The sequence below is a fragment of the Uloborus diversus genome, chromosome 1 (genome assembly GCF_026930045.1).
Source record: "Uloborus diversus isolate 005 chromosome 1, Udiv.v.3.1, whole genome shotgun sequence".
NCBI lineage: Eukaryota > Metazoa > Arthropoda > Arachnida > Araneae > Uloboridae > Uloborus > Uloborus diversus.
The window spans coordinates 123,289,917-123,305,307 of record NC_072731.1 but is presented as its reverse complement, the minus strand read 5'-3'; the positions used below and the strand labels follow the sequence as shown (position 1 = coordinate 123,305,307).

Sequence of the window (15,391 nt, the reverse complement as noted above, 5' to 3'; positions counted from 1 at the left end):
GTTTTTGCAATCGCGATTTCTGTTTCTCAACTATTTCTTTCTTTCTTTTTTTTTTACTGTTTTTTGGTTTTTAATTTCTTTTATTCGTACTATACATTCATTTTTTTTTTTAACGAGAGCTAATTTTCTTTCGATCCGAAATATGTATGTGACGCTTCGAGCTCTTTTTATACAGTCAGTATTTTACTGTTGACTTTAATTAGCAGTCAGACAATGAGAAAAATGTACTAGAATCTGTCAGTGCTGGTTTCTCTCTTCTAGTGTTTATTCGGGTTGGGCTAAAATTAGGAAAATATTTTTTAAAGTTTTCTTTTTTAAAGGTTGTTTGGAGAAAATTTACCCCACGAAGGTCTGTCCCACTTCATGGCATTATAATGATATAAATGCTATTTTTTTTTAAAATAGGAGAATAATTTAGACATTATTTTCTGTATCTGGTAACTATTTTGGAGACTATTACTCACATTAAAGGCAACAAAAGCTACTAATTTTAGTAACGGAACCCAGTGATAGCACTGCCCCGCCCCCGTCATAAAATTTCGAAATTTTACAGTGGAAATGTTGGTTTTCAGTTAATTTCAGTGTGTAAGGACTTTATATTGTTTTTGAAGAAGTATATCACAATAGCCATATTGTTTGACTTTATTAGCCATGGTTGTTTCAAAGAAAAAGAAAATTGTAATGTTATACCAATACATACCCAATTACGGAGTATAAAGTTATTATATATAATACAGCGCTGAAAAAAAATTAAAGGAATTTTTTTATTTGATTTATGTAATTATTTATTATCTTTCTTTTTCAAATGGCGAAATACTTCTTTTTAATTCGTGTAGCACAATTTCTCTCGCACTGGCCATGTGTGGAGACCGGGTCCCACAATAAGCTTCCTATTATTGTATTTTTGGTTTTGCTTTCAAGTAAATTAACTTGCATTTAGCTGTAGAAAAATACAAGTTGTTTTACAAAATTCTTGAGGAGAAATATATATATTTCTCCTGATAAAATATATTTCATTTGAAGTTTCTTTGAAAATCCAACCAAAATCGTTGGAAGTGCGGCGCATCCCCTGGCACCCTCGTAAATCCGCCTTTGAATTTAAGATGTCAAAAATTCAAATTTTCTTTCTTTTTTTAAAAATACATATTACGAAGATTACAGCAAATTAAGCACATAAATTATAGAAATAATAACTATTTACAAAATTTGTAACAATATTTTAAGTATGGTCTAAATATTCGTTTATCTGCTTGTCAGAAGGTACAAAATACTCGGCACTAGCTTTTTGAATGTAAAACTCTTAAATCAGACAACTTACCTTCATTTGTGGCATTTTGATGCATAATGGTTTAATACAAAGTGTAGTTTCATTATTCGACACAAATGTATCTAAAACTGAAGCACAAGAACTATTAAAAGGAATCTTTGCAATGAGAATTCAAAATATAATTATTTTTCACAGTTAAAAGTAAACAAAGAAAAATATTTATTAGCTTCTTTCGCATATTATTTTTTAGCATTGAATCTTCAGCTGTAAACATGAACATTTTATAATTTATGACTCATTTAATATATTACTTCACAAAATAACTCAGAAACGAAACGAGAGAAATTTCAAGTATTGCAGTACTGTAATCTGCACTGTTTGAGCTACACAAGCACACACACGCACTCAGAGAGACAGAGAGAGAGAAAATAGGTAAATCAAGTATCAATGTACTTATCATCAAGAACAAAACTCATTTAATTAATTCCCCCCCCTTTTTTTTTTACAAAAAGACAACTTTTCAGGGCAAAAGCTTTTACATAAACTGTGATACCAATGTTAATCGCTTGAAGCTTACATTGTTTTGTTTCGAAACAGCTTAAATCGACGATCGCGTTCCAATACAAGATGAATGTTTTCCACCTAGCTTTATGCGTCGCTGATACATCTTTATTACTAATAATAAAGCTGAAAGTCTATCTGTCTGGATCTCTGTCTGTCTGTCACGATCTCTGTGACGCGCATAGCGCCTAGACTGTTCGGCCGATTTCCTTAAAATTTGGCACAGAATTTGATGATTTTAGAAAACATGCATTTTTTCTTTTCTTCCAAAAAATTTTTTTGTGACCCACAAAAATTCCGAAAGTTGGTCCTAATTTAGGGTTTTTCTCAAATCTATATTTTTTAATATTCAATTATCTCTGCGCATTGAGCATCAGCATCATAGGCGGATTTAGAACCAAGTTCTTTTTTGGGGGGGGGGGGTAGGATTTTTTTTTCTTAAGTTGTATTGATTACAACTGGCTGGATTTAGACTCTACGTGTCCCTAAGCCATTTCAGGTTTTGGGTCTCTTTAGTAGTCCGGACAACTTTTCTGTCGATGACAAAAAAGGCCATTTTTTAAAGCCTTTTACTCCCCACTATGCTTTAAACATAAGGTCTAAGGTGGAATAGAATGTTCTCAATTTTAAGGGGTCCGGGGGGTTTCTCCCCCGGAGGAATTTTTGTAAAACAGATATAAAATTTTAAGCCTTATAATGAGTAATTAAATCTACAAAAATATCGGAAACAAATAGCAAAATATTCTTTTGCAAATTACGATAATACGCAATAAAAATTGTTTTCGGGTTGACAAATCAATGACAGCAGTCCTCAGAGAGAAAAAGCGCGGAAGAAGAGAAGATTATGCATTGTTATTTGCTTACATTGGTTGTCGGTTCAATTCAATTACTTTTTGATCTTGCCTCCAACCCACCCACAAATACAACAATGAATTAAATACAAAATGATCAATAGTAAAAATGCTTTAAAAGAAATGATGTATACATATAGGTAACAAGGGAGCAATATGTTGCCCATTTGGACAATTCATAATTTATACACTTGATAAGAAACAAAATTGTGAGCACACTTTGCTTAGGAATTTCAAAGACTCATCTATAATCCGCTTCAAGGACTCGAGAACAGTTAAAATTATTAAAGGCACTTCATTTGCCCTTTCCAGTCCCTGAAATTTAGTATTAGATTGCACAGTTTTCTTTTTTAAGTTTAAAAAAAAAAAAAAAACTAGATTTCTCATTACAACAACTTTTTTTTTTCAATTAAAAGCAGTGCAAAAAACGAAAAAAAAAATGAGGTGTTTTTTTCCCCCCTGCGCTGAACAGATTAACAATGTGCAGTAGACGCAAAGCAATACAAAAGAATTTCCAAAATTACTGCACTTGGGGAAACAGCAATATATGAAACATGTGAGTCACAAAAATTTATCTCAAGTAATGTGTTACAGAAACGTGAGAGCCATGATTTTTTACATTTTTGATGCAGGATGTGGCTAGGAGCTAAATTTGACACATATCGACATTTCTCCCCCTCCCCCCTCCCATATGTTGTAAATTAAGTTTATGGTTTGTATATAGAACACTTTTCCAAATTTTCAATGTTTTCAAGCATATTACACAAGAAATTTATTCTTTCAAGTACTTTTCTTTTTTTTAAAGAACAAATGAAATTTTCGGGAGTTGGGGGCCTTCAACAAAACGGGTGCCCTAAGCCATAGCAAGTTTAGTTTATAAGTAAATCCGTTTTTTTTTTAAATCTTTGTTTCAGGTTTCTAATTTGTTGAAACAATAGTTGATTATTTTAAGTATTTTCAGCTTGCTTGTTCAGCCGATATTTTTACTCATGTACTTGCCCTAATGGTTTTCAATTCAAAGTAGTCGTTTTCAACACATTTCAGCAACCCGATGACAGCTTTACTCTCTTGTAATACAGTGTACGGCGCCCCCCCCCCCCCCCCCCCCATCAGAGAAGGACAGTCGCTATTCTCTACATCTTCACTTCTGAAATAATAAAAAAAAAGAAAAAAATAATCATGATTTTTTTCTTTTATGATTTTGGAAAATGTGTTGTTACCATGTATCGAGTCCTCCAAAGACTGGTGGGTGGGGGGCATTGCCCTCTTTCGCCCCTATAAATCCGCCCATGATCAGCATAAGTAATCTTTGTGATTACATCATGATATTTAGTGCCTCAAATGAAATATATCTAAATTTTATGGGCTGACCTTCAGTGGACCCTGGCAGGGATGGCTAAACTGTGCCGAAGAAAGTGAAAATGCGTCATGTTTGAGGCATCCTGGTTCCTTGCACTGAGATTCAACCATAGTTTTTGCGAGCAATTTATGTAGTGATATATATAATTTATTAAATAGGCTCATTAAATGCATGGTTAATACTCACTGCTGCAAAAAACAAATAGTAGTTTGTCATCAAAATATGATAAAACGTGTACTTTTTAGGGCTTGTATTTCAGTGCACTGAGGGTCAGTATAAAACTTACTGCCTGCATTTCAAACTAGAGTATGTGTATTTTCACAATCAAGTAACAGAACTATGGACAAATTCTTTTCAAGAACACAATACGTATTTCAAAACAGCAAAATGAACTATTTAGTTTTCAATTCAATCAACATATCCGGGTTTTAAACTTTCCCCAGGGATTTCCAGATACTATTTAAAAAACTAGTATGATCAAAAACCTACCATAAAAGAGTTATAGACTGGCAAATAGGCTGATTATGCTTACTCGCATACTTAATAATACAATAACTATAGAAGCAAAGTGGGGGAAAAAAACAGTTTTTATTGCCGTAAAAACGGAAGTTATTTGTAACACTTTTTTGAAAGTGTTTTAGGTATATTTTTAGTTATTTTAATTAAGATAGCTTTTTTTTTCGTTTGTACTGTACATTATAATTCGTTGACATTCGTTTAGGCTGTACATTATAGTGATAAATTTTTTTTCCTCTGCACTGTAAAAACGATTCAGAAACGTTCCTGGAATATAATGGGCAGCTGATGTGTCCAATTTCTTCCAATAGCATATCTTACAAAAGCAGGAACGTTTTCGCTAAAATTCAGTAGCATTTCTAAAATTATCCTGAAAGCCTCCTGAAATATTCAGAAATCTCTCCGTTTAAAGTCAGTCGTGTTTCTGGAACTTTAGAGTAAACCTAAGTAGGAATAATACAATAGCTTGGCACATTCCTGCGTTTCCAGGTAAGCTCAAAAAGCAGTATTGAAAACATGGACAAAGGTAAGACAAAATTGCAAATAAGTACCAAGAATAGAACTCGCCCTGCAATTCTTGCAAAGCTACGTGGTCCATAGACTGATTTCCGCCTTTATGAACGCATTATCAGACTGGACAAGGTGCAATTAACTTGAAGCGGATACGCTTTATAAATACACTCAGTTAATCTTTAAACTGGGAGCTAAAAAGATTTTTCACAACACGTCTTCACAAGTGAAGTCTGCATTCGTGCGACTTGTAGCAATTTTGGAAACTTTTTGACAATGATACTTGATTTTCTAGAAAGTGGAAAGTGGATAAAAACTGTTGAAATCCCGAAACGTTACACGGAAATACTCAGTAACGTTTCGGTATTTTTTACAGTGTGCCCTAAACTACCATGATAGCAAACAATTACTAAGTCATTATATTGCTTACTAGTGGTACCCCGCACGGCTTTGCTCGTGATGGAAAAATTAAAAGGTCTTTTGGTTCGTCTGTATATTTACAAATAATGTATGTTGAATTTTCTCGCCAAGTGGCTTGTACCCATGTTACGGTTCCACGTTATGATAATTTCGTAATTTACTCGTCCATCTTATGATAATTTTGTTCTTAAAATTGGAATAGAAAACGAACCACATCGAATTTTTGATAAATCGCTTTGAGGTGCACACCCCCGCCATGCTACAAAATAACTTTGTGCCAAATTTCATGAAAATCGACCGAACGGTCTAGGCGCTATGCGCGTCACAGAGATCCTGACAGACAGAGATCCGACAGCGAGAGATCCTGACAGACAGAGATCCGGGCAGAGAGAACTTTCAACTTTATTATTAGTAAAGATGATAAAAGCAATACTATGACATTATAAAACAAGGGTATATTCTGCCGTGTGCAGGTAAAGAGCAGTAACTGCAAATTTTTCATTTTTCATTTTTTTGCATTTTTGTCATCTATTGTACGTTATCTTTATTGTACAAGCTCGCTTATTTGGTTTCCGCTGAAAAAAAGGCGCGAAAAAGACATCTAATTCTAACATTTCCCTATTGTTAGTATTGAATCCAAAACACGTTTCTTCAAATATCTTGAAACCTCATTTCTGCAGATACTGTCGTTTACCTGCACACGGCAGTATAGTTGCCTGACAAGTGAGACAATAAAATAATGCAAGACAAAGCATTGTAGCTTGAGTACAACTTATTGGATTCATCATTAACTCTTTATCTTGAATTGTATTTTAATGAGCTTGAAGAACCATTGCCCATATTTATATCACTTGTTTGTGAAAAGAAATAGTTTGAAATGTAGGCATCAAGTTCTATACTAACTCTCAGTACCCTCAGTATACAGGCCAATAAAAAGTACCTTTTTTTTTAATCATATTTTGATGTTTTTCTTACATTTTGTTTCAAGTTATCATATTATAAAGCATAATCAGTCTATTTGCAAGTTTATAACTCTTTTATGGTAAGTTTTTGATCATACTAGTTTTTTAAATAGTATCTGGAAGTCCCTGGAAGAAAGTTTAAACCTGGATATGTTGACTGAATTGAAAACTGAATAGTTCATTTTACTGTTTTGAAATACGTATTGTGTTCTTGAAAGTGCACTGAGAAAAGGCTTTTTAGCATTTTTCGATACAAAAACTGCCTTTTTTTGGCAACTCAGAGGGTGAGCCATGCAACTAATGAGGGTATTGAATAATTTATATATATTCCTACAGAAATTACGTACAAAAACCATGGTTGAGCCTGAATGCAGGGAACCAGAGGGCCTCAAACATGCACTTTTTCATTTTCTTTCGACAAAGTTTGGCGACCCCTGAAAGGCTGTACTGAAGATCAGCCACAAAATTTACGATATATTTCAATTTAGGTACTAAATGTCATATTGTAAACACAAGAATATTTTGACTGATGCTTAATACACAGAAATAATCGCATATTAAAAAACCCTGATTTGGAAAAACCTCTACGTCGTGTTCCACTTTGCGAAATTTTACAGGTTCGCAAAACATTTTTCGGAGGAAAAGAAAAAATACGTGTCTTCCAAAATCCTTCCTTCTTCAGAAGATAAGTACCCTAACGCGCCGCTCCGGCACCAATTCACTCAGAATGAGATATAGCGACTTTAAAAGTTTAAATTCTACTGTATTAAAATTATTTTACATGGATTTGTCGTGGTAAAAGTATTACCTTATTAGCTTATTATATTAAAAAATGCGTTTTTCTTTAACGCATGCTCACCTATAGCTTTTAAAGGCACAGAAGAGGTTAAAAAATCTCGACCTGAAATCATAATTTCTATTACTTTACTGATTTATTCATCAATTCATTTCTAAGTAAAAATGACTCTTACCTTGTAAAAGTAAATTATTTACTTTATTCCATGAAGGTGCCAGTTTTGAAACTACTGTATAATGGAGGCATTCTTGGAAAATTTGTGGATTAGTTTGCCTCCAGTTTTATTATTCTCAACTGCATTTTCTCTAACTTCATTTGAAACTCTTGGCTTTTGAACCGGATTTCCTGTAACGCAGTACCGATTGATTTTAAGCATTTCGACACAAAAAATGTTTGTTTCAACTTGTTTTTGTTTTTTAATAAAGTTTTATGTAATGTGATTCTAAAAATATTAAGTTAATGTTGTTGTATTGCTTAATTTGAAAAAGAAAACGACTGATATGAACTCCATGACTTCCATGTACGCCTACCAAGTACAGTAGACTCCCGATTATCCGCGAGCGGTTTATCCGCGGGGCGGATTATCCGCGAATCAATCAACAATCACGAACATGTATTTTCGCAGTAAAAAGCTAATACCAGTGGCTTTTTTTTTTTTTTTTTTTGAAAAATTGTAAATTTACACTTTGTTGTTTTTGCTTGATTGATTTGATTTAATTTTATTATTATTATTATTTTTGTGCGTTCTTCATCGTACACAGGGCCGATCCTAGCAGGTGTGCAGAGTGTGCGCCGCACAAGGGCGGCCAAAGCAAGGGGCGGCCGCAGGCCGCATCATATGGTTCTTTTAATCAAGCAAAATTCCTCAAGAATTTCTCACAAGATAACTTATAATAAGTAGAATAAATATGCTAATTTATAAATGTTCAATATTGTCAAAGTATGTGTCGATTTCCCGACAGCATAGCATACATAGTTTAAGAAGAATAGAATGTTAGGGAATATTGTGTTGGTTTATTGTCCATTAATATCTACTCTTAACACACATGCTTCATTTGGTTGCAAAGTTAGTGACAGAACCGGTGATCAGGTATGAATGCAGGGGAGGGGAAAGGCCCCCTTCTAATGCATGAAATGGTGCCGTCTAAAAGGAGCACCGAGGGCGGCCACGAATGTTTACCCCCCAAGCTTTTATAGACCTAAACAATGAAGACATATTTTATTTATTGAAAAAAAAGCTATACTGATTAGATACTCTCGCAAGCATTTCAAACAACAAACTATGTAACAAACTCTGTGTTTAACAATCGTGAAAGCGTGGGGAGAAAGTGGAAAATTACGACTCCCTTGAGAGTAACATACATGAATGACGAACTAAAATGTTGTACTTTTCCCCCTTTACGACAATTTTTCTGATTAAAATCTTGAATGAACTGACCGGTTTCAGATCAGGTAGGAGGACAGGGCCCTTGCCCCGGGAAGCAAATTTAAATGTAGCTCCAAAACGAAGATCCAAAAGGATGCAATGACCTCCTTGACGAAACTAAAGAAGACTTAAAATTGCGTTTCTAGGCCTTTACTTTCGGAAAATTTCGCTGGTTGAACCATCGATCTTAAGGACCCAATGAAGTCTCTGATTCACCTCTTCCACCTTAACTTAATCGAACATAGCCTAAAAAAATGTTGACTCCAAAATCCAAAACGTGTTTTCAGACGACAGCCCTTCCTATCATCAAACGTCATATAAAATTGCTTTGATATTTTTCGAAATTTTTGCAGTGGAGGACCCCGAAATCCATTACTTCCAAAGACAGTCTCAATAAGCGTCTTTAGAGAAGTCCCTAATTTCACCCCCTCTCACTTAACGTATTGAAAAACAAACTAAAGTTGCGTTTTTCAAAAATCAGTGTCACGAACTTTTGGTGAAAGACCCCGGATCCACCTTTTCTCCAACGCAATCACTATACCTGAAAATTTCGTTTTTAGACGGTTCCGTGGAGCCATAGCTTCTTGCCTAAACTAGCCTGAAATTGACTTCAGTTTCAAAAACTTCGTGAGGGCGCACTGAACCCCCGCCCGCTCTTCGTCCCATCGTTATCAAATAATGCTTACAATACGATTTTGGAACTTATATTTCTAAAGAATTCCGGAGGAGAACTGCCAGGCTTATGGGTAACTTTTAACGGCGCTAGAGCATATCCATCAATCGTCGAGGTGAGGTGGACAAAAGTCTATAGTTATATTTTTCAGATATTAATGTTGAAAAATATCCGAAAGATCCGTAGAAGCTTCCTAGTTCTGTTAACGTCACCAAAGATAATATAAAATTGCGATTTTAGAAATATCCACTTAAGAGTTCCAAAATCCTTCCTTCCCAAAATAGCCTATAATGGATTTCAGTTCCGAAAAATATTTTGGTTCGGAATATTTTCACGTTTCCCCTATTGTTTTCAAATCTAGCCAAAAACGGGTTTTTGAAAAAATAGTGCCAAGAAACTACCGGAGGATAGCCGCCAGATCTCCTACCGTCACCAAAGACGGCCTAAATTTGCGTTTTAAACTTATATTTCGAAATCTTTCGATGGGAGACGATTGAATCTTTCTCCCTCTTGCAACGTCAACAAAGGTAACCCAAAATTGCGGGTTTAAAATTTCAGTTTCGGAGATTTTTCGGGAAGAACGCCGATCCTTCCTAAGCTACGGACTTAAAAATAGCTTCAAATTGATTTCAATTTTGAAAGAATTTTAGGAAAGAACTGCAACATTACTTTCACCTAAAGTCTCGAAAAAGTTCATAAAATTGCGATATTTGACGTCAATTTCGAAAATTTCTCCATGCACCTTGAATATACCCGACTCTTTTGTCCTTGCAACCCAACACAAGTAAAGATTAACTAAAAATATTTTTCATACGCCAATTTCGATAATTTTCTTGGAGCAATCCTCTTCCCCTGAACCCCGACTCCTCCCTCCACGCTTCCCCTTCCTCAGTCCTTTCTCTGATGTCGTCGAAGAAAGACTATAAAATGCGTTTTTAGGACTAGAAAATTTTGATATCGATTACTTTCTTCAAAGATGCAAATTGTACCTAAGGAGTTTCTTACCATAAAAAATTTCTTCCTTTTTATAAGATAATTCTTCTGCCCCCCCCCCCTCCTTTTTTTAAATTCGAACTTGGCATAGAAATTGAAAGAAAGATTTACATAGATGTTAAAGATTAGTCAAAATATGCAAATTACTCTTGAGGGGCGGCACATTAGGTCTTTGCACATGGGCGGCCGACACCCTAGGATCGGCCCTGATCGTACATACACTTGTTTGTTATTGATGTTAAGTTCGGTTATGCAAAAATACAAAGCATTTGTACTGTACTCTATATATATTTTCACAGTTTGCAGAAAGTGTTATGCATCAATACAGTTAAGAATTTGAGATAGGACAATTTTTACCTGATTTGACCCCATTTTAGTCTTTTTGCGGTTATCCGCGATTTTTATTATCCGCGGCACTTGTGCCACCCAATTCCGCGGATAATCGGGAGTTTACTGTAATCTATTAAGAAGTAAATTCCTAGTAAGAAGTAAGATATTTTATAAAAACCTATCACGGTTGGAAAAGTTTAAATGCCATTTTTTCCCTTGATTTGTGGGGAGGAAAATGAATGTGTTAGAATGACCCCCCCCCCCTCCCCCGAAATTTTCAAAGTTTTACATGCTATAAAAAAGCCATCTAAAAGTTTCACTTTTCGGACTTTAATTCGAAGAAAATTAAGGATGTTCCTGAACCCCTCCCCCCCCCCCCATTACCATTAAAGTTCACCTAAAAATTCGTTTTTAGAGCATCAGTTCCAAAAAAATTTCTCCTACCACTAACATTACCGAAGATCTTCTAAAATCTGTGTTTTGAAAGCTAACTTTAAACATTTTCCTGTTGAAGATCTCTCTACCTCCCACTCCCCATCCTCCTCTACTCAACATCATAAAAGATTGTCTTAAATTTCGTTTTCAGGGCTTGAATTTCGAGAAGTTTCCAGAGCAAAACTTCCGAAAACTTAGAAGTCAAACAAAATTACGTTTTTGGAGCTTCAATTGGGAAAGATTGCAGGCCCCTAAACGTTACCAAAGATGGACTGCAACCGCGTTTTTAAGTTTTGAATTTCAAACAATTCCCGGATATTGACCTGAATCTCTCCCTCTTCTAACATCACCCAAGATCGTCTAAAAATGCGTTTTTGCAACAATAATTTCCAAAATATTCGGGGGAAAGCTCCCGATACCCCCTTCGCCACAACATAATAGGAGAGAATCAACAATTGCATTTTAAAATATTCAATTTCAAAAAAGGACCGGGGGAATGCTCCTGAACCTCCCTTCCCCTGCTTTTCACTACCAAAAATTGCTTAAAATGCATTCTTAAGAATACGCTGAATCTCTCCTTTTCTAAAGGTCATCTAAATCACCAAAAGTCATCGAAAACTGCGGCTTTAAAGCTACAATTTCAAAAAAAAAAAAAAAAAAAAAAAAATCGGTCCGAGCCCCGAACCTCCCTTTCATAACATAATTAGAGATATTGTAATTACAATTTCGAAAAATTGACGGGGAGCACCTTCAAATCTCATCTCCCACTAGCATTACCAAAGGTCGTCAAAAATGCAATTCTAAGACTGCAAATCCTTAAACTTTCCGGGGTCGAAGACATGTGATGTAAAAAAAAAGTGACAAGATCAAAGAGAGACTAAAATTGAGTTTTTAGGCATTTAATTTTAGAAATATTTAGGGTCATAGTCCCCGATCGCTGTTAAACTCTCTAATATCACTAAAGGTAACTTAAAATCGCATTTTTAGAATTTTGATTTCGAAAATTTACGGAAGGACATCAACCGCATACCCACCTCTTATGCGGTCGTAACTTGGTCAAACATAATATGAAATCATATTTTCTGGAATTCGATTGCAAATAATTTTCCACACCGTTTCTTTCAGACCTTTTGCTCCTAGGGAGAGGGGGGGGGGGGGCACTTTGGAGCTTTGGGGGCAGTTGCGTATTTAAGGATGCGGGTCACTTTAAAAGTCTGTATGCGTCCGTCCACACGGACGGGATAAAATAAGTTTTAAAAAACCTTCCTGGTTCATTATATCATTCCCATAAAAATGTAACTGATCAAAAGTCTGACAATACTGCAATATTATGAAAAACAGAAAATTTAATTGGAAAATACACACACACACAAAAAAAAAAAATGAGGAAAACATTTCTTAACCATTAAAATATACACAAAATTACTCTAAGCGAGAAAAATATTATCTAAATTTCATTTTGATGGTCCTCCGTCACATTGCAAATGCATGAGAAACTTTTAAATTCATAAAACACTCAACGAAGCATGATTATCGTGTAATAAAAATTATTTAAAACTAAGCACATTTACAGAAACAAATATCCGTCCAATTCCTCTTTCTAGAAGTCGAATTTTGTTTCATTAAATTGTCTTACATTTGACTGACAATAACATGCAATAAAATAAAAATTGCAAATGGTGATAAACAATAACTCTTTTTAAGTTTCACAGGAAAAAAAAAAGACAAGGAAAATGAATAGAGCCCAGATTATGTGCACTAAAAAATAATTAAAAATGCGTGCATACGAGTATATATGCACTAAAAATACTTAAAATATTCACTAAACACTAAAAAATATGCGGTAAAAAAAATGTTTGCTCTTTTTTAAAAAAAATTACGTAAAGAAAGAAGTGCAGAAAAGTTTTGTGAAAAACGCAGTAATATGCATTTTTCTTTTTAAATTACCGTTTTTATGCATTTATATGCACTAAACGTCAAGAGGGGTCAAATAAGCGATTACATATTCATATATGCAAAAGACGGTTTCGTAATATGTACAAAAATAAATAACTAATTAAATAAATAAATAAAACTAAAGTTAAAAATACACACTTCGGGTTTTTAAAAATTGAAATCTTTTTAATTTTTTGAATTGAAAAAATTGGTAATACTAAATTTGAACATAGTATAACAAACAACAAACGAAGCAAGGTAATAAAAATGGGGAAACATATATTTTTCGTTAATTAATTGCATGTATTTTTCCATGTGAAAAAAGTGTAGTGGAAAACCAGCAAGGGATTTTCCATCGAAAGTGACAAAATGGAGGCCCACAGAGGTTGATATCCCCCCCCCCAAGGATCCCTCCCCCCCGGCGGGAGATGCCTGAAAGAAACACTGATTTTCGTTGAGGAACCTCTTTCCCTTGTCTAACGTTGCCAAAGAGAACTTTAAAATGCGTTTTAAGAAGGGAAAGCTTCTAAATTTCAACAGAAAGCAAAAAATATTCTTGTTCTCAATTTCATTTGAGGTTATTATCGTGATTTTTTGTTAGACATATTGTCTGTTTGGCTATTGTTATTTTAAAATTTCAACAGTTGGGTTGTTTCCGAATTTTTAAAAGTATTTTTTTTTTCTGAAAATGCTTAAACCTTAAAAACACAGGTTTCAACCATTTTGTAAATAATTTGACAAAGTTTAGTATTTACAAAAAATTATTTGAATCGGTGCGCAGATTCAATTAAATTTTTCTTAGGTTTCTGCTCATCACATCCACTAATGCTATCAGCATTAGATAAGACAAAAATATTATAGCGCAATAATACTATAACGAATTTCATGTTTGCTTCAGAAAAGCCTTCATTAAAAATTTTAATTATGATTGCTATAAATATTACTGTTTAATAGCAACCTTTTTTTTAACAATGAGTAAACATTCTGCGCGCCGATGGAGTAGTGCACCAAAGTACATCACTTATGTCATCATAAAGATCACGACTTATTTCCAAAATCGGACATGATAAAAATTAAATAATATAGGAAAATAAAAGTTTTTTCTGGCTCTACGTTATTATTTGTTTATTTATTTATTTATTTTGCTTATTCTATCAATTTTAGTGACTAAAAGTAATAACTTTTGTCTGAAGGAAACAACCCGATCCAGCCGCTGTTTGTTCAGCCCTTTTACAGAAAGAAGGCTAAAAACTGAAATAACTTATATTAAGTAATGCTTTTTAAATTCATTAATATTAATGTAAAACTGAAATTTTTAGTTTATTATTAAAAATGTTTTTGGACTGAATTTAAAAAAAAAAAAAAAAAAAAAAACATGCTTAGCAGACGAAAACTCCTGGTGCTTTTATTATTGCAATTGCTTCATGACTACAAATTTTTAAAACAACCTGCAGCAAGCAAATTGTGTGTTAGCTTCTTATTATTCTTATATCTTTAAACGAGCAATTCTTGTGGGTATATATATATTTCTTATCTCGGAAACGGCTCTAACGATTTGGATGAAATTTTGGATTTAATTATAGTTTTGCATTCTAAGTTCATCTACTTCAGTGTTTTTTTCTGTAAAAACGCGATTTTTTTTACAAAAAACACTTTTTTAATATAAAGTCTAATTAAGTTAAGCCTTGAAGTAAACTGTGAATTGATGCATCAGGCAGACGATTTGCAACCAATGAAAATTTGTCTCTTCTCGCTTTAAAATTTTAAACTTGCTTAAGGTTGCCAGGCTTGGCTGATATTGGCCACTTTGGCTAATTTCAAACACACTTGGCTGAAAACAAATTCAAAAGCTTTGTGTAAGTCGATGTAAAACTTTTTTCTTTTTTAAGTGAAACTATTGCTTGACCATCCTATTTTATTTTATTTATTTATTTTCTTTTTACACTTCAAATAATTTAACATGTTTTTAAATTTCGCATCTAAATTTTATTTCGAAGAAACGTATGTCTTGAGACTGTTTATGTTTTGTTAAGACAGTTGTTATCATTTGTTGGAATGGTTTGTGGATCATCAGTTTTGATGGATATCATGCCGTATGTAGCATTTTCTGGCGTAAAGTGACCAACTACACTAAAAGTAATTGTTCAAAAAGAAAATCTCGATTGGGATAAAATCCTGAAACGCATCATAGTATGAAAGGAAGTATTCGGTTAAAAACCGTTTTCACCACAGCAAAACTGGCTCCAAGGTCAAAATATTTTAATTACTGACTAGAAAATTGTATAGTGGAAAAAAATGTAACAGATAGTTTAAAGCAAAATGTTGATTTAATTACATTCAGAATCTTCTTTGTTTG

At 33.9% G+C, this 15,391-nt stretch overlaps 1 protein-coding gene across 1 annotated transcript in view; it reads right to left on the bottom strand.

Annotated features, from left to right (window-relative positions):
• LOC129234677 (uncharacterized protein C18orf63-like) overlaps positions 1-15,391 on the bottom strand; it is a 42,889-nt gene that overhangs the window by 19,443 nt on the left and 8,055 nt on the right. The window contains exons 2-3 of the mRNA XM_054868725.1: positions 7,419-7,490; positions 7,307-7,348 (exon numbers count right to left, since the gene is read on the bottom strand). Of these exons, the coding sequence (XP_054724700.1) occupies positions 7,307-7,348; positions 7,419-7,490 (114 nt within the window). The remainder of the gene's footprint in view (positions 1-7,306; positions 7,349-7,418; positions 7,491-15,391) is intronic.